The following is a 27,570-nucleotide window of genomic DNA, read 5'->3' as shown; positions in this document are numbered from 1 at the left end:
TGTATCCCTAGAGCTTTACATAGTGATTTGTACATAATAACTTAATTAAGGGTTTCTCATTCATTCATTCACTTCAGCACTAATATTCTATGATTCTAAAACTCAATCGAGCTAATTTGCCACAGATGTTAGGTGCATAAGCACTGAAGAGAATGTTTTGTTCATGGCCCTGGGGCCTCTTGGAGCTGTTTACAGCTCCTTGGAAGACATCTGCAGAAGAGACAAACAGAAGCCACAATGCTTTTAGGGGAAGAGAAAATGCAGAGTTGCTTCCACATAGTGTCCATTGGCCTGATATCTGTGGAACACAGTTTCAACCAAATTAAACTGGCAATAAAAATGCCCATTGAGTAGGGATCAAAAGCCCACCAATCAAATAGCTGTTGCTGGACCACTGAGATAGGTGGCAACATCATTTGCAGTGACTCTACCTCATCCCAGGTATACTCTATAACCTACAAACCTGGTCAAGTCAAACTGATGAGACAAAGTCTCCTATTGAACAATTTGATATGCAAGGTCAAATTAATGACTAGGAAACTACTTGTAGAAGATAGGCATCCTTGATTAGGGGGAGCACCTTCATGGAACACATATCCTTAAAATTGCAATAGGCTAGTCAAGTTCAAATGAGTGGTACTGCACAAGAGGTCACTACAGATAGTTGTGTGGACTCAGTGTAGTATGTTCTCCATACCCAAGATCACCTGGACATAGCAGCCCACAGAAATGTTGGTATGTCTATGTGGCCTGTGTTGAATTGCTTGACTTCTTAGGGAGGGTGGGTGGGAAGGGAAGAGGGGAGAGAATTTGGAACTCAAAGATTTAAAAACAGATGTTCAAAAACAAAAAAAAAGTTTTTGCATGCAACTAGAAAATAAGATACACAGGCAATGGGGCATAGAAATTTGTCTTGCCCTACAAGAAAGGAAGGGAAAAGGGGATGGGAGGGGAGTGGGGTGACAGAAGGGAGGGCTGACTGGGGAACAGGGCAACCAGAATATATGCCATCTTGGAGTGGGGGGGAGTGTAGAAATGGGGAGAAAATTTGTAATTCAAACTCTTGTGAAAATCAATGCTGAAAACTAAATATGTTAAATAAATAAATTTAAAAAAAAATTTGCCCAAAGCCAAGCAGCTATTGCATGGCATCTGGTGTAAAAAAAAAAAAAAAATAAATGTTGGTATGTCCATGATCATACTCCAGCTCCTCTCAGTTTCTAAAGCACAGGTGAGAGGCAGGAGGTACAGCATGTACGGTATACCTATTTATTGATAGCAAGAAGTCTATGGCAATGTCCCAATGTTTCTACATAGATTCTGACTTCCATTTAGGTATTCTGAGGTAGAACAGGCCATACCCCAGTCTCTCATTTCTGTCCCTCAAGAAATAAGAAGAATCAACCAAAATCTAGTCACAAAGAAAACAGACTACCACATTTTCTGTGGAGCAATACCCCCTATTCCAAAATGGCTTACATGTTTCTTTCTCTTCCAATCCGAAAAGATAAGGAGAATTACTGGCATCAGGGTCCATAAATAGGAAGGTGGGACAAGGAAAGCACACAAGTGACAAGTGACGGAACTCAAAGAAAAACTGCTTTATCCCCATGGTCATATATCCCCCACAAAACTGAGTTCAATGAAGAAAATGTTACCAATGGGAATTTCCATTTCCTTTGTTTATTAAGCTGGGTGCCTTTATTTTTGTACTCTATCAGTTCATTCTAAGCATAGTATCAAGCATAATGCAGGGGGCAAAAAGCAATTGATGCAATCACCTGAGATTTGCAGCATATAGATCAAAATGTCTCATATCGCTAAGCTCCTTCTTATTTGGCCCAGAATGGATACGTCTTGGCTGCACTGTAGCGGCAATAATTGTCTCTCATATATCCCCAATCAGGCTCCTTTTAATGACTAGTCAGAAGTGACAATGTAAAAATGTGCAGTGACTTTCCACTATATTTGGCAAATCTTGGACTGACTCCCATTGGTTTGCCCTTGAAGAAAGTGATCTTGAAGACACCTTGCTGGTGCAGGCTATGCTACCTGCTGCCTGTCCCCAGAAACCCTAAATGGCAGAGAGAGGTGCAGGATCCAGAGAAAAAGACAAAAGAAGTCTGCAGTGACCTTCAGCTTTTCCATTGTCTTTGAAGGAGGTGGAGCAATCTAACTGGTACCATAACTGTTTTGTGCATCTCCGAAGACAAGTAACCTCCCTATCCTCCCAATTGAGTCACTATACTACCAGGAATAGACCACACCATAGGAAGATCTGAAGAAATGCTAGTAACTTGGCAAATTAGCCAGCCCCAAGTCATCTACTTGAATTCCAGGTCAACCCCACCACCCCATCAGTCTTTTGTTTTTATTACTTTAATTAAATCAAATATTTAAATTCTATAAGATTTAGGACATTATCTCCACCTTTTCTTCCATAATCCTTGTCTTATAGCCTGACAAGATTTCCTAGCTCTCATTGTTATCAAATGACATCTGGAAACCTATGTTGCACTCATAGAAAATCAAGTGATAAGAGGCAAACAACAGTCCTTGTTCTCCAGGAGCTTACAATCTAATGGACTCAGATAATCCAGTTTAAAGCCCGTGGCTGCATATAAAATTGCAACCCGCTACCAACTCTCTAGTACTTAATCAGATCTACTCATCAATGACTTTAGAAGATGAAATCATTTATTTTTTTCCCATCAAAACTACTCTCCTTCCCATATTCCTATAGAATTTGCAGTCCTTGACACAAAACTTCATACTTGTATTGTCCTCTTATGATTTCCTGTATTTCTTGCCTCTCCATCTAGAAATAGATGGTAAACTACTGGAAGACAGGAACTGTCTCCCACTTTTTTGATTATTTTAAATCCTTAATGTCCAACACAGGTAAGCTACCATTCGACAATATACAGTTAACCACAATCTCCATTCTGCCCAATTAACTTTTCATTGAATGTATCCAGATTTTACTTGTATGTCAGAGTTTCCCATGCCCAAGCCCCTTGTCTTCTTCAATAATTTTCTAATTCAGTACTGATACAAGGAGTCTGGGTAGTAAGAAGAAAGAAACTACATAATACTGTGGTTCTAAAGGCCCAATTTTGGCCAATTTATTCAGTGTACCCAGATATCTAGTGCGGGGCTGGTATTAGCTTACTGTTACTACATTCTTGAATTTTTTTGTGCTTCGTGCTAGATTATTTTTTAAATCACAACTTGAAAGAAGATAGTATTTTCCCTTCTGGACATCCATTCACAGCAAAGCAAATCCAAGAATCCAGAAGCTGGAAGGAAGATACCTTAGGAATCAGCTGGACCCATAGATGGCACCAGAAAAAGCTCATATCTGAGAGAAGGGCGATTTTATTTCTAAAGTTAATGATACTTAGGAGATATTGCCCAGTGTAGGACTACAACCAGCTAATCATTTGCCAAGGGGAAACTTACCCCGCTCACATGTTCTCCCCCAGTAGCCGGTGCCAGTGCAGTCACAGATGAAGCGATTCCAGCCATCCTTACAAACTGCATTGTTTTTGCAGGGGTAGCTGTCACATTGCTTTGTGCTAAGCCTGGAGCAGGAAGACTTGACCCCTGCGGCATTCTGCACTTCTGCCAGCTGCCGGATGTTCTTGCTCCGTCCGTCGATGAACAGGTCTCGAATGCAGCCCACGTAGCCATAGTTTAGCATAGCAGTCCAGAGCTCTGTAGGGAGGATGAGCCCCGCACGGTTCTCTGGCAGTCCACCCAGGTACATATCCCCCTCCAAGTCCAAGATCTCACTCTCTCCACTGGCCGTGAATGGAGTACGCCTGCTGTTCACTGATATGGTACCTAAGACAAGGAAGAAAAGGAAACAGACATGAGTTAGCAGTTTAGAAGGTAGCTCAGGCACACCAGACATTCAGTGAGTTAAACAAAAGGTACCAGGTAGGTGGGCCCTGGAGACCAGATCCTGGCTTGCCAGAAAAAAGAACAATATACAATGATAATAAGTAGGAAAGGTACTCTTCATGGGACTGTTTCCAACCTTTGGCAGCTGGGACAGGGTACACCAAGTGGGAGCTGGGAGAAATCTCAGTGACTTGATAACAAGTATATCCATTAAGCGCTCATCAGTGATTCAGTGTAAATCCATGATCACACACACACACACCCTCCGTATACCTGGCGACTGAGGCTTTGTCAGCAGTCATCTTCAAACAAAAGGCCAACTAACTTTTCTTTTTAAATAGTGTCCAACTGTAGCAAATGACCTACTCTTTTTATGAAAATGGAAGTATTCCTAGTTTTCCTTCTGAATGATTAATTCAGGAACCAGCTGAGATGTAATAGAATATCTATTATAACCAGTCTCTAGTTAATCTAGATTGTAGGATTTCTTCCTCTACAATGCTCCTTCCTCTGAGAGTAATTATTACTGTGAATGTGGTTGAGTCTAAGAAACTGTCTAATGGTTCCCTTTTAGCAGACACCAAAATATCCAAAGGATGTGGAAAATTTCAGAGCAGAAGTTCTTAGCCTTTTTTGCGTCATGATAGACCTTTTATGCAGTCTGGTGAAAGCTTCTCAGAATAATGTTTTTAAATACATAAAATTACAAAGGAAACACTATATTGAAATACAGTTATCAAATATTTTAAAAAACAAACTCATGGCTCCCCTAAAACCTATCCACAAATTTCTTGGATGGTCAATGGATCCCAGATTCAAAGCCTCTATTTTAGGGGAACTGGATCTTTGATTTCACTGGTAAAGGGAATTGCCCAAAAGAAAGCTCCCACTACCTCTGCATATCAACACCTGCTTTTCAATTTAGTCTTTGAAAGTTTCTGGGACAGTGAGAAATTAAGTGACTTGTCCAGGGTCACACAACCAATACATGTCAAAGGTGATGGAATATGAACTCCCAATCTTCCTAACGCTAAGGCTACCTACTCTGGCATACTATCAATAGTCCTTTGATTTTCACAAAAAGTCCAAATCGTGGAACCACAGAATCTTATAGTTGAAAGCATATCCTATAGTCAGTCAATAAGCATTTATTAAATGCTTACTATGTGCCAATCACTGAGCTAAGTGGGAATGGGGTGGGAATAAGGATACGAGAAAGACAAAAATACCCCCTACCTGAAGGAACTCGTTCTAATGATAGGAATGACATGGAAAGAATTCTACATAAGAGATAACAGAAGATAACCCCAAAGGGAAGGTAAGATCACTCTATACAGTGTTCCTGACGAGTATTAACCTAGACTTTTTCTTGAGTATCTATCGCTAGTGAGTGGGATCCCAGTCCCTTCTAATGCTAGCTCTCTTTGGAAATTGGTTTTGTTTCTGCTGCTGCTGTTGGTGTTTCAAAATATTTATTGATTGAACAACTCTACACCTTCCTCTCTTTGCCTTCTGTCCATGATCCTAGTCCTATTCTTAGTGGCTAAAGAGAAAAATTCTGATTCCTCTTCCATACAACAGCCCTTTAAATATTTTTATTGGTGGCTCATTTTTCTCTATATTGCAAACATTCCCAATATATCCTGCCTCCAAGGGATCCTCCCTCATAACAAAGAAAATCTTAACAAAATTGACTGATGCCACGGAAGCTTTCAAAAATGTATGCAACATTCTGCACTTGAATTCTACCACTTCTCAGAGAAGAGGGATGTGTGTTTTGGTATCAGTTCTCTGGGGCAGAGATTTAGCCACTTATTTTCAAGATGTTCATCAATCATTCCTTTTATAACACATGCTAGAATTTTCACTAAGTCAAATTCACTGGCCTATCAATTGCAGAAGCCCCTTTTGATGGAAAAGTGGGACGTTTGCCCTTCACCAGGCCTGAAAGACTTCCGTCATTCTCCATGATCTTGCAAAGATCATAGATGCTCAGTGGCTCAGTGATCATATCACAGTCTTTCAGTGCCCTGGGATCTAATTTGTCTTGGCCTGGAGACCTGAATGCATCAAGGGTGGGTTGATGTTCTCTTACTATCTCCTGACTTATCTTGGTTTTCCACTCCCTATTAGCCATTTTTTGTTCTGACCTTTGAAGGCCAAAGATTATTCTCTTTGTCAGAGGAACCAGAATCAAAAGAAGAGTTGAATAGTTCTCTTTTCTCCCCTTTGTCTGCCATCAGCAGCCCATCCATCCTGGGTGGTAGTCCTGTCACTTTGATCCTCTTCTAAGCCCCAGTGGAACCTTGGTAATTTTAACTTTCCTGGTTGACATAGCAAACTAAATTATTCAAACATCAAAGAGCACATTGGGGGAAAGGGATTTTATTGTTTTTGAGGCACATGCTGATTGTTACCAACCACTTGAGCTAATATTGGACATTAGTCCATTGATTAAAAAATGGCTATGACATGACTACCATGTACAAAACATCATCTACTCAGCATCCATGAAAATATAGTCTCTGTAAGGCAATGTTGTATAGTGAAAAAAACTCTGGATAACTTGGACCTTTCCTACCTTTCCAGTCTTCTTACACTTTATATACTTCACATGCTCTAATATGGCTATGCTGGCATATTTGAAGTTCCTCAGACAGGCCACTCCAATTCCCATCTTTGCACTGGCTGTCTCCCCTGCTTAGAATGTTTTCTATATACATATTTATATATGTATTTGTGTGTATGTGTATGTGTCTTCAAATACCTATTTACATATCGTCTCTCTCATTTGAATGTGAGCTCCTTGAGGGCAAGGACTGTTGTTTGTTTCATCTTTTTATTCCTAATGCTGAGCACAGTGCCTGGCACATAGTAAGAGTAATAAACACTTATCGACTAACGGACTGATTGGAGCCAGCAAACAAACGTCAGAAAACTAGTTTCTAATCAAAGCACAAGTCCTACACGGTTTCCAGACTCCATGAACAATATCAGAATCACAGAATGCCAATTGGAGAGAGCCTAAGACATTGATTAGTCCAAGGCATACCTAAACAGAAATTCTTGTATTTACAATAGGCCTATCAAGGAATCATTCTACCTCTATTTAAAGTTTTCCAGTAATAGGGTAATTCTTTGTTTCCTGAGTCAGTTCATTCCATTTTTAGAGATTTCTACTCTATTTCTATTCTATTCTGTTAATTTTTAAAAATTTGGGCCCTAAACTGCCACATATAATATCATTTTTATCCCCTGGGCAACTTCCATTCCGTTACTTATATACCTTTCTTGATTTAGCATTTCATTATAAGTAGTTTCCTTCGCAACTCTACATATTTTATTTTATACACTTAAAAACAGTATTCTGAGAAGAGGTCCATAGACTTCACCAGATTGCCAAAGTTGACCACCACATATACACACAAAAAGGTTAAGAATATCTGTCATAGAAGCAATTTGCCATCTAGCCAAAAGTTATACTTTGTACTATGTAAACATAGCACTATAGAAACATTATTTTATTTGGATCCCTAAGCACTTCTCAACATTTTCTTTTATTTTTAGTTTATGAACTGTTCAATTTCTGGCCTTTATTAGCAAGATTCTCTAGATGTGTATATTATCTTAAGATTAAAAGAATCTCAAAGTAGGACATAAACTTAAGAGGTACAACTTGTAAATTATTCCATTTGGATGGGGGGGAGTCACATCTAAATTACTCCACTCTTAAGATTTACTAAAGAAAAAAGACTCTACATTAGGGAAAGAAGGATGGAGGGAATTACAGGATAGGGAATTGTAGGTGCCTACATTTTTATAAAGATTGTAGAGATTGATGAGGGACAGGAAAGCAAGAGCTAGACCTGGAATAAGGAAGACTCTGACACTTGCTAACTGTTTATAACAAGGGTAAATTATTTAATCTCTCTGATCCTTCTGCAATTTCCTAAGACTTATCTACTTAAAGATAGATTGTTATCTAATCTTTTTGGCAGCTGAAGGTCCCAGAACAGAGAAATAATAGAGCCTTAACATATTAGAGACTAGCATTAAACACTATCTAATACCCAAAAGAAGGAAAACATAATTGAAAATTTCACAAATTGTGTTTCTGATTACTGTTATTTATTTTCTTAAGGCCAGTCATTTATTGGTCTAAGTAAGGTTTCATACCTTGATTGTAATTATTAACATACAAAAATATCAGTTGAACCTTACTCCCTTGTGTGAAATGCAAATCAAATTTGGGAATGCTTATAAAATAAAAATACACTTTTCATTAATCAGTGACCATAAGAAGTAAACAAAGTAGAATTTCTTATTCAAAACAAATAATTACCCTTGGGCATAAAAAGTATAAGGAGAAATGAAATTAATGGGTTTATATTTGTTCTACCCTTACATGTGACAAAGATTGTGTAAGACCCCAAGCTGACATGCCACAGAAGACATTAATCATGAAAAAAAAACCCTCCAGTGCCATAACAGATAACATCTACGGTCCCTTCCAGGTCTGAATCTATGTTCCTATGACAGCCAAGATTGTGGATACTCAAATACCCTCTTCTTATAACAGTGTTTCCCTCTGCATTGCCTCTATCTCTGACACGCCTGTATTTTATCTTCTCTATGGGAAAAGAGGAGGTTTGAACCTTCAGATAAGTTAAAATTTTTGTTGTTTTTTTTTCTTTAAAGCATAAAAACCAAACTGTTCATTCTTGTTCAGAAAAAAAAAGACATTTAATTTGAAGTCTCTTATCTCCAATGAAGTCGCCGGCAATCAATAAACCTTCCTGCTGAGCATCAAATAGTCCAGCATTGCAATCTGCTGCCCAAATGTCCTCTGTGCATAACACATCCAACTTTTCCTATGGGCAACAATACTCATTGCTGCTGCCATAAAGCTGTCCCATCAAAACACAGCCACCCTAAATAGGATAGCTATGAATGCCACTGGGCGGAGCAGGGCTTGCTCTCACCATACCGAATGCATAAGTCTGCCCGTAGAATGAAAATGACCACAGCGTTTTGCACATAGGGGATAATTAGTGCATGTTTGTTGATTTGAATGGAATGAATAAGTTCTCACTGGAGGAGTTGGTCCTTACAAACCACTGTAATTTTAGTGATAGGAGATCATTATGGTTTGGGGCTAGCTAGGATGCAGCAGACGTGCATAATAAAGGCAAGAATGTGGCACTAGCCAGCTTCATGCAGCTTCTCTTCTGTCTCTTACCTTTATTTGCATGCCATTCAAAGAGGATCATGGGAATGAATTCAATGCCCCAGCCTCCATACCTTTCCTGTGTGTGTGTGTGTGTGTGTGTGTGTGTGTGTGTGTATGGGGGAGGAGGGCTCCTTAAACAGAATTCCCAGAATAAGTTTTGGGGATACAGGCTCACAAGCAGGGATTGAATGGAATAACAAGGAATTTTACAGACAGCTCCACAGGATTATGGACATTGAATCTACATCAGACAAAGAATAATTATAAAGAACAGATGATCCTAGTCTGGGAAATCCTATTGGCTTTATTGGATGTTTCCTGTCTGGACATGTTGGCTCACAGCCTCAGCTAAATGATTGTCAGCTAGCCCTTATAATGAAAAGGTCTTCTAGCCACTGCACACAAGCAGGTAGATGTCCCTGAAGAACTGAAGCCAAGCAGATAGTACCAAGAGAGAGCTTAATAACTCAATAACACCGCCAGTAAAGGAAGATTCCCAGCACAGTGGAGACATGATGCCTAGTTCTGTGTGGAAAGCAGCATGAGGACATTCAGCCAGGCCAGGGGTATCCCTAAATGCAAATCTTCTGCATATGTACCTCAATCACACAGGTTCCTAGCATGTACCCCTGCATGCATGTTTCCTATATGTATGATTTCAATGCATATAAACTAGTGAGGGGTATTCTCTGTGTGTTGATCTTTGCTGATAGTAGAGTAACCTAGGGAAAGTATATCCTATGTATACATGGAGAGCGACCTTATTGTCACTTCCTTGCTATATAAGTTGATTAGTCGTCATGTTTTTATACGCTTTCACAGGCTTGTGTGCTATAGTTCCGAGTGGGCACTGACTCAATGAATTTCTTCAACCTAGGGTAGTTTATTTTTTTTCTGGATGCTCATGTGTAAAGTGGGACTCCAGGAGCCATATGAGTGACCCATAAATAGGACTTCCTGCCTCTATGATACTTGAATGAGAAATTAGGTCAAAGTAGTATGAGATTCATACGATTCAGATCCTGGGGAAAGGATTACCTTTCTTATAACATTTAGCAAGCCCTTAAGTTTGTAATGGCCCAGAAGAAGCCAGAATAAGACGGGTCAGGTATTCAGAAGCCCCAGATTCCATATTAGCCTCTTTTTTCCCTTTCTTTGTTATTGTTCCAGAGTGACTGTGTATTGCCCCAGGCAGGCTTGTTTGATCTGAGGCTGCAGAAACAAGCGAAGCCAGTTAAACTAAATGTAAAAGGTTATGAGGAGGAAGGGAGAGTTAGTGAGGTCTGAGCAAAGAGTGAAATATAGGCTTTCACTCTAAAGCAAGGCTTTAAATTGAACATGACTTCAGGAAAAATCAATTTGCTTTTCCCTTTCTTGTCATAATTTTCTTGACAACATGACTTTTGCCAATTATTGAGGGATATATCTGTTGTATAAACCACTACACCGTGAAGCCACTGTAAGGTAAAAATCACCTGATCCCACATCTGGAATCTCACAACTGGTTTTCATAGCAATGAGAAGGGGAAAAGAAATCAACATGAACATCATGGCATTCTCTTTGCAGTGGGGAATGTATATATAGCATTTTAAAATTTATGTCCAGTTGGGGACATAGCTAAAACTGGAGAGTGTAATATGTGACAGGAAGAAGGAGAATCCAAGGTGCAAATGGGCCAAGGGTCCGGTTCAGAAATAAAAACCTAAAATAATACTCAAAGAGAACGTGAAAAACCAGTGAAGTGAACAAAGGATTGGGGAACACAGCCAGGAGGCTCTAGATCAGAATGACCATTTACACTTTGCTCTGAACCTCACCAACCACTTGCCTTTAGTTTCTCCTACCTGATCTGCCATCTCGTTGAATGTCCACATGGTACCATTCTCCATCATTTGCTTTCTTCTGGGTGGCTTTTACTTTGATTGTGCCAGAACCCATATCAAGGAGCAGGTAGAGGTTCCCATCTAACAGCTCAACAGCAAAGAAGTCTACTTTGGTGTTCTTTTGGCTCCTGGAATCCTTTCTCTCCTGGGGCTTGCCATGAGTGAAAAGAATGAGGCCATTGGGTTCTGTTGTACGGAAGTCAAAGGAGATTGAGCCCATCCTCTTGGTGTTCCACTTGGGAAGGCTGATGTAAGCCTCAGGGGTCTCAAAGTTGATGGGGTCCAGTGTGGCCACATTTTCACATTTGAACACCACCTCGCCATATATTTTCATCTTGGTGTCACCAATCCTGGCCAAGCGAGACAGCTCCAGACGGATATCGTTATTCTTATAAACAACCTGTCAGAGATCAAACAGAAATACCACGTGAAGCAGTCTTGCAAACAATAGTTCTCTATTGCTAGTTAGGCTTCGGAGAGAAACACCTAGGACGAGGCTTTAGGGCACTATCCTCCGCAATGATATTATACAAGGACATAAAACAGAGTCTTAGGGGACCTTGGAGAGCACACCAAGCCTTGAATCAATTTTCTCAGTCTCTATTTTTCCCTCTCCTTTCTACCCAATTCCTTAAACTCCTACAAAAGGTCAGAACATAACACAAAAGACAAGGTTCATGTATAATTGGGATGCTTTACTTTTTGCCTTTAGCAGTGTTAGGAATAGCTTTGGGGCTACATGGTGCAGTGTATTGAGTGCCAGGCCTGGAATCAGGAAAACCTGAGTTCAAATCCAGCCTTAAATACTTACTAGCCATGTGACTCTGTGGCAAGTCACTTAACTTCTGTTTGCCTCAGTTTCTTCATCTGTAAAATGGGGATAATAATAGTACCTCTCTTCCAGGAGTGTTGTAAAGATCAAACAAAGTAATGATTGTGAAGTGTTTAGCAATGCCTGGCAAATGGTAATAGTTATTATTACTGGCAATATTATTGTCATTGTTATATTCAGAATTAGATTGAGGCAGGGTCACTGGGGCTTTTTGCCCCAGAATGGTTAGAAGGGAAAAGAGTACTTCCTCACAGTAATGACCCTATTCCCTGGAAAGTGGAAGCGAATAAGTCTCCTAGGGAGAAAGTCTCCTAGTGACTGAATAGTGAGTCTTGGAAAAGAATAAGACAAGGACAGTAGCCTCACAAAAAATGCTTCTCTTCCAGACCAGGTCCAGCCCTGGCTATGAGGGCAGCACAACTCCCAGGCATCCCAGAAAAGTAGTGGGCTGAGAAGCAATTCCTAAGGGTACTTACTACCCAGGACACTTCAGGGGTATCAAGATCCATGAGAGAAAAAAACAGTCTACAGTAGACTGGGAGTTGGGTTTCCCTACTACAGTTAGTCTGAGTTGAGAGGTAACGCAGCTATTAGACAGCTCTGGGAGGAGCTGTCGTTAGACTCAAATCCCACCGGAATCAACCAAATAATGGAGTAGTAGATAAGAGTTCTGGATTTACCAGCATATGACACTGAACAAGTCACTTATTCCCTGTGCCTCAGTTTTCTCATTTGTAACATGAGGGTGTTGGATTCTATAGGCCCTAAGGTCTCTTCTAGCTCTTAATCTGTGATCCTATGACCTTTTGGACTGAGTTTACCCCAGGGGCCACAATTCCAAGAGCCAGAATGCCTCTGGTTGTATAAGCATTGTATTTGTATGCATCTACAGCTTAAAATGGGGCAGCTAGGTGGCAAGTGGATAGAGTCATAGAAGTCAGGAAGGCTCATCTTCTTGAGTTCAAATCCAGCCTCAGACACTTACTAGACACTGGGCAAGGCATTTAAGCCTCAGTTTCCTCATCTAGAAAATGACCTGGAGAAGAAAAAGACAAACCACGCTAGGATCTTTGCCAAGAAAACCCCAAAAGGGGTCATGAGGAGTCTGATATGATTGAAAAATCACTAAACAACAGCTTAAAACGTATTTCCCAAAAAATTACTAACTCCAGTCAAAGCCTGATTAACTACAAAGCAGTTACCTTTTATTCCTAATCCGCCATAGCAGCATCATAGAGAGGTTTTTCTGCATATACCATTCTGTGCAGCAGACCATTCTGACATAATACCCTTGGGTATAATGTGAGTCATTCATGACTATATTCTTAAAGGAAAGAGAGTAACTTTTCTATCCTTTGCCCCAACTCACCCTAACTTGGATGTTACTATCTGTTCATCTTTGATAAACAGAACTTTGAGGAGGGAGACAGAGTCCATGTGGGGCTCTTCAATGAATCTCTAACTTCAAACTGTTGAATCATCAATCCTCTCCAGGATGTAGGCAAATGAAATATATCTACTGTCTTAAATCATCCAATATAACAGCATGGGGATGTTTACACTGAGCCTTACTCTATTTCCTTACTCTATTTCCACGAGCTGAAAGACCTGACATTATCATTGAATTCAGATTTTTGAGAAATTTCATTTTCAGTAGCTCTGAGTTTACTATTAAGTGTCAAATTAAAATCACGCATAAAAAGGTCCCAGAATCTTCCTATTCTAAAGTTTTGATAGGTTGACCACATGTAGAGAAGACACATTGTAGAATCTCACTACAATTGCACCAGCAATGCAAAAACATGGGGAAAAAATATTAGAAGTGAGCTCCAGTTCCTATCCTTTTCATCTTCCTACTCTGCAATGTTATCTTTTGGGAATAATAAAATCTGATAAAATAACAAAAATAGTAAAAAGTCTATTATCTTCCCTACCTTTATTTTGAATGCCTACTGCTATATGAAAACATTGAGAGCAGCCAGGTGGCACAGTGGATAAAAAGAACTCCAGACTTGGAGTCAGGAAGACCCAAGTTCAAATCTGACCTTAGACACTTACTAGCTGTATGACCCTAGGATAGTCACTTAACCCTGTTTGCCTCAGTTTCCTCATCTGTTAAATGAGCTGGAGAAGGAATGGGCAAACCACTCCAGTATCTTTGCCAAGAAAACCCCAAATGGAGTCACAAAGCGTGGACACAACTGAAATGACTGAACAAAAAAAATAATTAATTGTTAAAAGTTAATGACCAATGAATAATTAAGGTGCCCATAGTGGATTAAGAGCTAGATCTAGAATCAGGAAGACCTGGGACAAGTCCTGCTGCTGACACATACTGGCTTGAGGACCCTGAACACGTAAGTCACTTAACCTTAGTATCTGAGGAGGATCTCTAAGATTCCAAATTGAAGAGGAAGTGCTGACTTGTCCTGGTTAGAGATAGTGTCCTCCCTGAAAGTTCCCTACATAAATGGAATCACAGGTTTGGTCCAAATGATGATGAGTACTGAATAGGGAAAATTACTTTTTCTGTCCCACCACAGAGAGGCAGTTTGAGGCCCAGTTATAGGATTATAGGATTTGAAAGCAGAAAGAAACCAGAGGTCATATAGCTTAACCCCTTCATTTTGTCAATGAGGAAAATGAGGTCAAAAGAGGTTAAGTGATTTGCCCAAAATTAGGGGCTTGGAGAAGACCCCGGGAATAAATCAAAGGGGTATTCAGGACCTCTGGCCAACAACAAATAAGAAAGGGGTGATTTCAGTAGCAACTAAGTGCTGGAATAGAGGAATGAATTACTATAGCTGGAGAAAAGGGTATTCACTGGACTGGGAGTAGAAAAGATTTGAAATGTAGAACACAAATCTCTTAGAGATGACTTCATGACCTAGACCAGCAAAAGACTAGAATCAGGTACCTGGGCCTCTGAGGTTATACAGACAGGAAGATCTCTAAGACCTGCCTCCTAAACTGATATTTAATGTCTCTAACATAATGGTTTATAGGCAGTGCAAACTCAGTCCTCTACTCTGAAATCCCTCGCCCTTTTATCCTATTGTCAATCATGTCTTGCCAAACCTCGAACCTGGATTATTCCTACCATCTCCTTCCTTCATTCCTATCCATGTACTGCTGAATGGAACTGAAGAAAATCATGAAATTATCCTGATTAGGTCCACTACAAATTTTATGTTATTATCTAATTTCAACTTGAACCTCACTACATTCTATTTCTCCCTAATTGAGTCAAGCCTCCCACAGTCCCTCTGCCCTCCATCCACTCAGATGAGGACCTTCACAGACACACACACACACATATACACAAGACATTTATAGAGAGTCCTTCCTTTTCTCCTCCCTTTTTCATATCATTTAAATAACTTTGCCACTAACTCCTCCTTTAGACCAGTCTCAGATGAAGAAGTGTCCTTTGTCCTTGCCAATGCCAATCTCTCTGCATGTATCCTTGATCCTATCTTCTCCAACAGATTTCCCCAACGGTAATCCTCACTCTTTTATCTGTAATCTCTCCAATCTATTGGATCAATTCCTGCTGCCTACCTCCGCAATACTTAAAAAATGCTCACTTGATCCTAAAATTCCTGGTAGCCATCATACTATATCTTTCCTCCCTTTATAGGGTAAAAGAAAAAGACATCTACACCCAGTTTTGTTCATTCATCATCTATATCATGCCTATTAACTACGGGTATACTCCAAGGCTCTCTTCTGAGTCCTCTTCTCTTCTCTTTCTATATTCTTTCGTTTGGTGAATGCATTAGCTCCCATAGGTTCCATTACCATCTCTATACTGAGGACTTCCAGACCTCTGTGTCTAGCCCTAGTACCTTTCATGATCTCTGGTCTCACTTTACCAATTGCCTATTAGGTATTTCAAACTGAATACAACCAACTCAACTGCAGAACTCATATCATCTTCCAAAAAAAAAAAACCCTACCCCTCTTTTGAATTTGTCTGAAACATCGAGGGCATGAGTCACTTCTTCCAGTCACCCAGATTCATACACTCATTTTCACTCTTGACTCCTCACTTGAAATGACCACATGCATTCAACAAATTGACAGATCATGTAGTTTTTATCTCCACGATATATCTCCTACGGGCACCCTTCTTTCCATTCACACAGTTACCACCCTAGTTCCTCATCATCTCTCCTGGATTACTGTAATAACATTCTATTTGGCCTGCCTACTTTGAACATCTTCCCAAAACACTAATCTGATCCCAGTCCTGTGACTCCCACACACACATACGCATACTCAATAACCTACACTGGAACTCTTTGCTTTGCCACTAAAATTCTTCATAACCTGTGTTCCCTCCCAAAATTACATCGCACATTTTGCACGTTACGATATTTATATAAATATGTGCAGTCTCCCCCGATAGGATATCTTAAGTAGAAGTATCTTACGGACAAGGACTCCTGTGTTTTCGTCTTTATTTCACCAGTGCTTAGCAAAGTGCCTCGCACATAGTAAGTACGTAATAAATGTTTGACCATTGATTGACCGATGGAAAAAGCGCAGGTCTGATCATGTAAGTCCCTATTTAATGGGCTCTGGCAGCTCCCTGTCACCTGCAAGATCAAAGATAAATCTTCTGTTTGGCATTCAGAGCTTTTCAAAACCTTCCCTACACACACACACACACACACACACACACACACACACACACACACTTTTCCAGTTTTCTTACACCTTATAATACCCCCACCCCCACCTCCACCTATTCTTCAATCCAGTGACACGGGTCTCTTTGCTATTCCTCAAACAACATAATACATCTCCAGAATCCAGGCATTTTCACTTGCGGTCTCTCATGCCTGGAATCCCCATCTTCATCTCTGCCAGCTGACTTGTCTTCTATAGGAGCCCTTTCCCACTCTCTCCTAATTTTAGTGCCTTCCCCTTGTTAATTATTTCCCACTTTATCCTGTATATGGCTTGTTTCTACATAGTCATTTGAATGTTGTTTCCCCCATTAAATGCTCCTTGGGAGCAAGGACTGTCTTTTACTTTTCTTTGTATCCCTAGTGCTTAACACAAGGCCCGTTGCAAAATAAATGTTGATTGACTGACTTCTATACCTCTCAGCTCAGATTATCTTCCATATTATCTTGGAATGATTACTAGATGGTACAATATTGACCTTTCTCCTTCTAGTCCTCCCTTACCTCTTATGGCTACACATCTTTGTACTTATGTGGAACTACTATTTCTTCTTTTACTTTTTCATACATTTAAGTGTTGCCTCAGCAAATAGGTTGTAATTACTGTTACAGTAGAGATCATACCATATATTTCTTTCGCATCCTGAAGTCCCAAACACAATCTCTGATTCTTTCAATCTTCTTATCCCTTATCCCTTTATCACAAACCAATTTTTCAACCTATTATCTTGAGTCCTTCTACTCTTCCTCAGTTTTCCAGACTATGAATCCTATTCATGGCCTCATGAATAATAGTACCTTCTCTTTCACACTAAAATCCTGTGTTTTCTTGGTCCTCCGCTGTTTCCACTTTTCTAACCTCCAGTCTTTGGTAACTACTAACATCTGCCTTTTCTGCTTCTACTCCTCATTTGTAGACATTTTGCTGGAGAAAATAACCACATCTTTCTGACCGAGTCTTCAACATATTTGAGTTATCTAACCTTCACTGGGCCCTCTCCTACATAGTAATCCTTTTCATGCATATCTCATTGACTTTGTCACATACTCCACGATGGTGTTGCAAACATTGATCTTTCTTCCTCAGTCACCCAACTCTGCTTCTTCACTCAACACTCTCAGCAGATGATTTTACCTCCTACATTATTAAGAAGATTGAGGTCACTTGATACAAACTCCCTCAATTCCTCAATTCTATATCTTTAAACTTCTTCACTCACCTTCTCCTTTCTTTCAGTTGCATAAAGTAAGTGTTCCTTCCTAACAGCGTTAATCCTTTCACTTCTGAACCTTATCTCATTCCCTTCCATCTCTGAAACCTAACGCTAGAAATCTTTTGCTTAATCTTACTGTCTCTATCTCTCTATATGTTGTTCTCTCTGTCTCTCTTTGTACATGTCTCTGTGTCTGTTTCTGTCCATCTCTGTCTCTCTCTTTGCCTTTCTATCTGTCTGTATTTCTATCTCTTTTATGACTCTCTTTCTTTTTGTCTCTGTCTTCTTGACTCTGTATTTCTGTGTGTGTGTGTGTGTGTGTGTGTGTGTGTGTGTGTGTCTATCTATCCATCTGCCTCTGTCTCTGTGTTTCTCTGTTTCTCTCCATGTCTCTGTCTCTCTGTGTTTTTCTCTGTGTGTGCCTCTCCCTCTCCTTCTCTCTCCTTCCATCTTCCTCTTTACTGGTTACTTCTCCTCTGTCCACAAATACATAAATAAACCTTTTATTATCCTGCTACTTCTCAAACTTTTACCTTACCTCTCTTTTTTTCTTTCACTGTAAGGATTCTAAGTTAAATTATCAAGTCAGCAAGCATTTGTTAAACAAAATTTGTTATGTGGCAGGTACTGTAATAGAAAGGAAGGAGGAGAAGAAGGAGGAGAAGGAGGAGGAGAAGGGGAAGTGAAGGAAGAGAAGAAAGAGAAGAAGGAGAAGAAGAAGAAGGATAAGAATGAGAAGAAGAAGAAGAAGAAGAAGAAGAAGAAGAAGAAGAAGAAGAAGAAGAACAAGAAGAAGGAAGAAGAAAAAGAAGGAGGAGGTGGAGAAGAAGAAAGAAGAAGAACAAGAAGAAGAAGAAAGAGGAGGAGGAGAGGAAGGAGGAGGAGGAAAGGGAGGAGGAGGAGAAGGGGGAGGAAAAGAAGGAAGAGAAGGAGAAGGAGAAAAAGAAGAAGAAATGGGGGGGGGCGGAGCCAAGATGGCCACATGAAAATGGTGTCTTACCAGAGCTCTCTCACAACTTCTGTCAGATTCCTATAAAAAAGTGAATTTGAGCAGATTTGAGAGAGTTAGAAACCGCGAGCAGTCTGAGTAGGACAGATTTCCCAGCCAGAAGAGTCTGAAAGGCTGAAGGAACGAATCTGTGGGCTAGGAGAGCACTCAGCGTGGGGAGCTGCTCCAGACGGGACCAAAGTGGAAGTAGCTGGTCAGGGAAACTCATGTGGGAGACAGGCTGGGAAAAAGCCAGGCGCCCGAAACCAATGGAGATCCCCAGGCCTCCCAACACAGGACGGCACTCTGTGGAAGCAACGAGAGGCAGCACAATGCCACCGACTGTGAGATCATGAGACTTACAGCCCAAACGTGGCTTTTGGAACTTCCGGGAGACATAATGGCCAGGTAAAGTACTCTAATCCCTCCCCTCCCCACCCAGAGAAGTTCTCAGGGGAAAAAAATGCTGGAATAGAGGAGACAGAAGTGGGGCTTCAGTGGCCGAGTAGTGGGAGTACCTGAGTCCCAGAGGGGCAGAGCCAGCAGGGGTCAACACCAGGAGCCCAGATGTACACTTGCTCCCCCAGGGGAAGTGCCAGACACCCAGCTCAAACAACAAAGAGCTGAGACCATTGCTGAAGAGCAACAGTGCTGGAAAACAACCCCAGGGGAAGAAGCGATTTCAGGCAGCCAGACCCCCTCCCCCACACCTCAGGAAACTGAAGGCTATAATTCACAAAGCCAACAACTAGACTCACAATGCTCAGAATAAGAAAACTGGGACAGAGGGCCCTGAGCCTCAAAAGCAGAAATTTATTGTAAAGCTAGGAAAAGGCTAACCAACATGAAGAACACACAAAAAAACAAGGACCATTGATTCTATTTATGGAGACAGGAATGATCAAAATACCAATTTGGAAGAGGATAACAATGATACTATAGACACATCTGATACCTCAAAAGGTAGTGTGAACTGGTCTCAAGCCCAAAAAGCATTACTGGAAGAGCTAAAGGAGGACTTTAAAAACCAAATTGGAGAAGTAAAAGAAAAAATGGAAAAAAAAAATCCGCCGACAAAATCAAGTCCCTAAAGAATAAGATTGGTGAAATGGCTACAGAGATTCAGAATCTAAATAGAGAAAATGACACCCTGAGAGGTAAAATCAACCAATTGGAAAAGGAGACTCAAAATCAAAATTAAGACAGTAACTCATTAAAAATTCGATTTGAGCAAATGGAAGCTAATGACTCTATGAGGCATCAAGAAGTAGTAAAACAAAATGTAAAGAATGAAAAAATAGGAAAAAATGTGAAATATCTGATTGGGAAAACAACTGACCTGGAGAATAGATCCAGGAGAGACAATTTAAGAGTTATTGGTCTACCGGAAATCCATGATGAAAAAAAGAGACTTGACAGTATCTTCGAAGAAATTATCAAAGACAACTGCCCAGAGGTCCTAGAACCAGAGGGCAAAATAGTCATTGAAAGAATTCACCGATCACCCCCTGAAAGAGATCCCAAACTGAAAACTCCAAGAAATATTATAGCCAAATTTCAGAATTACAAAACCAAGGAGAAAATACTGCAAGCAGCCAAAAAAAATTAAATTATCATGGAACTACAGTCAGGATCACGCAGGATCTTTCAGCTTCCACTTTAAAAGACAGGAGAAACTGGAATATGATATTCCAAAGGGCAAAGGAGCTGGGACTACAACCAAGGATCAACTACCCAGCAAAACTAAGCATAATTTTTCAGGCAAGGAGATGGACATCCAACAAAATAAGGGAATTCCAGACCTTCCTGATGAAAAGGCCAGAACTCAATGGAATATTTGATTTCCAAATACAAAACTCAAGAGAGACATAAAAAGGTAAACAGGGGGAAAAACCCCCACAAACCTTATTAATCAATAAGGGCAAATTATTTGCATCTTTATATAGAATTATATCATCTTCAGTATGTTTTATATGTATACATATATATGTCAATCTTGAGCAGAGTACAGCTATTATGACAATTGAAAGGGATACACATAGACTGTGAATGTCTGTATAAAATAACTGATATAAGAATAAAAAACATAATTAAGAGATGTAAAGGGAGGGCTTTGAGAGAAGAGGTAAGGAGGTAGTAGAAAAGGGTAAATTACGCCAAATGAAAAGGCACAAAAACACATTTTAGTAGAGGGAAAGAAGGGAGGGAGAAGAGCAGTATTTTATCTTTACTGTCATCTGATCTGGTTCAAGAAGGAATAACATACCCTGACAAGTATAGAAATCTAACTCGTCCTACAGGAAGTAGGAGGGGAAAGAGGGGAAAAAGGATGGGGGTGGTCAGAAGGGAGGGGAGAAGTAGCAAGTGGGAAATGGTAAACAAGGGAGGGGAATAAAGAGGGAGGGTAAACTGAGGAAGGCAGGGGTCAAAAGCAAAACTTTGTTGAGGAGTGGAAGGGGAAAGGGATAAATAAAAGCATAAACAGGGGGAAATAGGATGGAGAAAAAGACAGATAGAAATCATAACATGCGAATGTGAATGGGATGAACTCTCCCATAAAACGGAAGCAGACAGCAGAAAGGATTAAAAACCATAATCCTACAATATGCTCTTTACAAGAAACGCATTTGAAACAGGGGGATACACACAGGGTAAAGGTAAAAGGCCGGAGTAAAATATATTGCACCTCAGCTAAAGTAAAAAAAAGCAAGTGTAGCAATCCTAATCTCAGACAAGGAAGGACATTATATCCTGCTAAAAGGCACCATAAACAATGAAGCAATATCATTGTTTAACATTTATGCACCAAGTGATATAGCATGCAAATTCTTAGAGGAGAGGTTAAGGGAGTTACAGGAAGAAACAGACAGCAAAACTATAATATTGGGAGACCTCAACCTTCCCCTTTCTGAACTTGATAAATCTAACATCAAAATAAATAAGAAAGAAGTTAAGGAAGTGAACAGAATTTTAGAAAACGCAGATATGATAGACCTCTGGAGAAAACTGAATGGGGATAAAAAGGAATATACTTTCTTCTCAAAAGTACATGGCACATACTCAAAAATTGACCATGTATAGGGCATAAAAACCTCACAATCCAGTGCAGAAAGGCAGAAGTAGTCAAAGCATCCTTTTCAGATCATGATGCAATAAAAATTATTTGTAACAAAGAACCATGGAAAAATAAGCTAAAACTTAATTGGAAACTAAATAATCTAATTCTAAAGAATGAGTGGGCGAAAGAACAAATCAGAGAAACAATTAATAACTTCATTCAAGAGAATGACAATAATGAGACAACATACCAAAACTTATGGGATGCAGCAAAAGTAGTTCTTAGGAAAAGTTTTATATCTCTAAATGCCTACGTGAATAAAATAGGGAAAAAGGAGATCAATGATTTGGGCACACAACTGAAAAAGCTAGAAAAAGAACAAACTGAAAATCCCCAATTAAATACCAAATTAGAAATACTGAAAATCAAAGGAGGGATTAATAAAATTGAAATCAAGAAAGCTATCAAATTAATAAATAAAACAAAGAGCTGGTTTTATGAAAAAACCAATAAAATTGATAAAACTTTGGTCAATTTGATTTAAAAAAAGAAAGAAGACAAGCAAACTAACTGTATGAAAAATGAAAAGGGTGAGTTCACCTCTAATGAAGAGGAAATCAAAACAATAATTAGGAATTATTTTGCCCAATGGTATGCCCATAAATTTGACAACCTTAGAGATATGGATGAATATCTACAAAAACATAAATTACGCAGGTTAACAGAAAAGAAAGTAAAATTTCTAAATAACTCCATCTCAGAAAAAGAAATTGAGCAAGCCATCAATGAACTCCCTAGAAAAAAATCTCTAGGGCCAGATGGTTTTACATGTAAATTCTATCAAACATTTAAAAAACAATTAATTCCAATACTTTGTAGACTATTTGGGAAAATAGGTGAAGAAGGAGTCCTACCAAATTCGTTTTATGACACAAATATTGTACTAATACCCAAACCAGGTAGAATCAAAACAGAGAAAGAAAATTATGGACCCATTTCTCTAATGAATATTGATGCAAAAATTTTAAATAAAATATTAGCAAAAAGATTGCAGCAACTTATCACGAGAATAATACACTATGACCAGGTAGGATTTATTTCAGGAATGCAAGGCTGGTTCAATATTAGAAAAACGATTAGCATAATTGACCATATCAACAACAAAATTAGCAGAAACCATATGATCATCTCAATAGATGTGGAAAAAGCCTTTGACAAAATACAACACCCATTCCTATTAAAAACACTAGAAAGCATACGAATAAATAGAGCCTTCCATAAAATTATAAATAGCATCTACCTAAAACCATCAACAAGCATTATTTGTAATGGGGATAAGCTAGATGCATTCCCAATAAGATCAGGGGTGAAACAAGGATGTCCATTATCACCCGTATTATTCAATTTGGTACTAGAAACGTTAGCTGTAGCAATAAGAGAAGAAAAAGAAATTGAAGGAATTAGAATAGGCAAAGAAGAAGCTAAATTATCACTTTTTGCAGATGATATGATGATTTACTTAGAGAATCCTAGAGAATCGAGTGAAAAACTACTTGAAATAATAAACAACTTTAGCAAAGTTGCAGGATATAAAATAAACCCACATAAATCCTCAGCATTCCTATACATTACTAACAAAGCCCAACAGCAAGAGATAGAAAGAGAAATTCCATTCAAAGTTACCATAGACACTATAAAATATTTGGGAGCTTATCTGCCAAGACAATCCCAAGGCTTATATGAACATAATTATGAAACACTTTCCACACGAATAAAGTCAGATCTAAATAAATGGAAAAATATCAATTGCTCATGGTTAGGCTGAGCTAACTATAATACAAATGGACAATTTTACCTAAATTAATCTATCTATTCAGTGCCATATCAATTGAACTACCAAAAAATTATTTTACTGAGCTGGACAAAATAATGACAAAATTCATCTGGAAAAACAAGAGGTCTAGAATATCTAGGGTATTAATGAAAAGAAATGCTAGAGAAGGTGGCCTAGCCATACCAGATATTAAACTGTACTATAGAGCAGCAGTCATCAAAACTACCTGGTACTGGCTAAGAAACAGAGTTGTGAATCAGTGGAACAGGATAGGTACACAAGATGGAGAAGTCAATGACTATAGCAATCTACTCTTTGATAAACCCAAAGAGGCCAGCTTCTGGGCTAAGAATTCACTATGTCACAAAAACTGCTGGGAAAATTGGAAAATGGTAGGGCAGAAACTGGGCATAGATCAGTATCTTACACCATATACCAAAATAAAGTCAAAGTGGGCTCATGATTTAGGAATACTATAAGTAATTTGGGAGAGCAAGGAATAGTTTACTTATCAGATTTATGGAAAAGAAAAGAATTCATGACCCAACAAGAGATAGAGAGCATTACAAAATGTAAAATGGATAATTTTGATTATGTTAAATTGAAATGTTTTTGTACAAAAAAAGCCAATGCAACAAGATTAGGAGGGAAGCAGAAAATTGGGAGAAAATCTTTACAACTAGTGTCACTGATAAAGGCCTCATTTCCAAAATACACAAGGAACTGAATCAAAAATATAGGAATACAAGTCATTCCCCAATTGAGAAATCGTCAAAGGACATGAACAGACAGTTTTCAGAGGAAGAAATTAAAGATATCTATAGGCATATGAAAAAATGCTTTAAATCACTACTGATTAGAGAAATGCAAATCAAAACAACTCTTAGATACCATATCTCTCCTGTCATATTGGCTAAAATAACAAAACAGGAAAATGATAAATTCTGGAGAGGATGTGGGAAAATTGGAACATTGTTACATTGCTGGTGGAGTTGTGAACTCATCCAGTCATTTTGAAGAGCAATTTGGAACTATGCCCAAAGGGCTATAAAAATGTTCATACCCTTTGACCCAGCAATACCACTTCTAGGGTTGTATCCCAAAGAGATCACACAAGCAGGAAAAGGACCCATATGTACAAACATATTTATAGCAGCTCTTTTTGTGGTAGCTAAGAATTGGAAATCAAAGGGATGCCCATCAATTGGGGAATGGCTGAACAAGCTGTGGTATATGAAGGTAATGGAATAGTATTGTGCTATAAGAAATGGGGATGATATGGACTTCATAACAACCTGGAAAAACCTACACGACATAATGCTGAGTGAGCGGAGCAGAGCCAGGAGAACATTTTACACAACCACAGATATATGGATTGTGTGAAGACTAACCCTGACAGACTTTGCTCTTCTCAGCAATATAAGGTGCATAGACAGCTCCAAAGGACTCATGATGGAGAATGCTATCTACATCCAGAGAAAGAACTATGACGTATGAATGCAGATTGAGGCACACTTCATGCTCGCCTTTTTCTCCCCCCTTTTTTTTCTCTCTTTTGTATTTGTTTTTGTGTTGTGTTTATTTTCTTTTGGTTCTGTTTCTTCTTTCTCATGATTCATTCCATTGGTCATAATTTTTCTCCACAACTTGACTAGTGTGTAAATTAATTCAATGCGAAGTTATACATGGAAGTTATATGGGATTCCATGCCACCTTGGGGAGGGAGGGGGGAGGGAGGGAAGAAAATCTGGAACTCAAAATTATGTAGAATCGTGTGTTGCAAACTAAAAATAAAAAGGAAAAATAAAAAGGAAAAAAAAAGAAGAAACAGGGAGAAGGAGAAGATGGAAGAGGAGGAGAAGAAGGAAGAGAAGAAGAAGGAGGAAGAGAAGAAGAGAAGAAGAGAAGAAGGGAGGAAAAGAGAGGAGAAGAAGGAGAGGAAAAGGAAGAAAAACAAGAATGAGAATTATTTTTGGCTAGAACTTTGTGGGGGGGTGGTGGAGGGGAGAGGTGTAAAAAGTTTCCAGGGAGAAAATCTCTCTATCAATACAGATTATAACCTTCTTTGCAATTTATAATCTTCAAAAATTACCTCTCAGGAGACACAGAGAGGTAAAATAACTTGACCAAGGTCACATAGCCCCCTATGTAGAAAAGGAAAACATTTAACTCAGAGCTTCATGACTGAGACCAGCTCTCTGGCCGCTCTGCCAGGATGCTTTTTGCTGTATTCCTTTTTTTTTTTTTACTTTAATAGTGCCTTAAAGTTGTCAAAGTACTTTTACAAGCATTTTACTTGCATTTTAGTCTCAAAATAAGCTGTGAGAAAGCACAACTTGTGAGTTCCTCAAGGGCAGAAACTCTTTTCCCCTTATTTGTATAACCAGTGTTTGGCAAAGAGTAGACACTTAACAAATGTTTATTGACTGACTACAGGATATCCTCGAAGTCTTAATGAAGTTTTAAGCTATTTAAACTTGTATGAGCTTATTTATTGTTCAGTTTATTTAAGCTTAAATAGCTTAAAACTTCACTAAGGCTTTTAGGCCACCCTGTTTAATCCTTGCTTTATAGATGAAGAAATTGAGAGTCTCAGAGGTTCAAAGATTTGTGCATGGTCACAGATTCATACTTGGGTCTTCTAGAATCCATGTCCATCATGCTATCCATTTTGTCATATTGAAGCAATGTATAATTGATGCCTCTACTTCATCATCATCCACTCACTCTTCAAAGTCCCGAAATCTGGTTTCAAACTCCATCACTCTACTAAAATCACTTTTTCCAAGGTCACTAATATTGGCCTTATCATTATGTCCAATAGCCTCTTTGCTATTCTTATGTTTCTTTACCCTCTGTGGCATTTGGGTCCATGGACTACCATCTGCTTCTGGAAACTTCCTTCTCTTTGCCTTCTATGACAGTGTGCCCTCATTGTACTCCTATCTCTCTGAACCACTGCTCGCTGTTTTGTTTTGGTTTTATATTTTTTTGTTGTGGGGAATTTTTTTGCTAGTTACTTATCCTTTTCCAACCCTTAAGAGGGAGTACAACTAAAGGTCACTGCTTGACCATCATCTCTTTCCACTCTAGCTTCTTCCCTTTGGTTACTTCATTTGCTTCCATGGCTTCAAATATCTCATCTATGCAGATGAATACCAAATCTATATCTTCAACTTGTCTATAGAACATAAGTTCTGAATTTCCAATTGCATGTTTGACATCACCACCCTGATGATCTACTAATACCTTAAACCTATCAGATCTAACACTGAATTCATCATTATATTCAGCATCATGTAATAGAAAGAGTATAGAATTTGTAGTGAGACGACCTGGGTTCAATGACCAGCTTTGCTACCTACCTGTCATGTCTATGACTTAACTTCCATCGACCTCAGTTTCCTTATCTGTAAAATGAACTTGTTCAGCTAGACATCTTTAATCCATTCTACCTTTAAATTCTATGATACACCCCAGTAAAATCCACACTCTCCCTTAACTTTTTGATTGCTGTTGAAGGTATCACTATTTTCCTATTTACTTCCTCTCTCAATATATCCTCTCATCTTCCAAGTCCTTTTGATTCAACCTCCATAGTATTTCTGATGTCTATCCCCTCCTTTTAATTCCCACTTCAACTACATTCTTTGATGCTTTTATCTCTTCTTATTTGGACTATTTTAATAGTTATTTTTCATGCCTCCAGTTTGCCCCCCTGCCCAATCCATACTTCATATTCCTTTGTGGGTAATATTTCTAATGTACCAGCCTAATCACATCACACCTATACTGAATATTTGCCTCACTTAATGTATCCTAAAACTGCATTACCTTTTTTTGGCTGCTTTCACTCTGTTGTGTAATGTTGAGCTTAAAGACCCTAAGTTCCATTTCAGACAAACTGCTATCTAGCCACAGTTCATCCAT

General features: G+C 39.1%; 1 protein-coding gene across 1 annotated transcript; it reads right to left on the bottom strand.

Annotated features, from left to right (window-relative positions):
• Positions 1–79: 79 nt before the first annotated feature.
• LOC118829883 (neurexin-3-like) lies at positions 80–27,570 on the bottom strand. The gene is made up of 4 exons (XM_036736722.1): positions 27,475–27,570; positions 10,982–11,420; positions 3,463–3,846; positions 80–210 (listed from the first exon to the last, which is right to left on the bottom strand). Exons 1-4 carry the CDS (start codon positions 27,568–27,570, stop codon positions 80–82), a joined length of 1,050 nt encoding a protein of 349 aa, XP_036592617.1.

Source organism: Trichosurus vulpecula, chromosome 8 (assembly GCF_011100635.1).
Source record: "Trichosurus vulpecula isolate mTriVul1 chromosome 8, mTriVul1.pri, whole genome shotgun sequence".
In the NCBI taxonomy this organism is placed as follows: domain Eukaryota; kingdom Metazoa; phylum Chordata; class Mammalia; order Diprotodontia; family Phalangeridae; genus Trichosurus; species Trichosurus vulpecula.
The sequence above is the reverse complement of the archived record's forward strand: the minus strand, read 5'-3'. Positions and strand labels throughout refer to the sequence as shown.

Coding starts and splice junctions, on each gene's coding strand:
- LOC118829883 (XM_036736722.1), bottom strand. CDS start 27,570: ATGGATGAACTGTGGCTAGATAGCAGTTTGTCTGAAATGGAACTTAGG. Junction 11,421..27,474: donor GTGAAAGCAGCCAAAAAAAG/GTAATGCAGTTT, acceptor GATCTCTGACAG/GTTGTTTATAAGAATAACGA. Junction 3,847..10,981: donor TCAACGAGATGGCAGATCAG/GTAGGAGAAACT, acceptor TCCTTGTCTTAG/GTACCATATCAGTGAACAGC.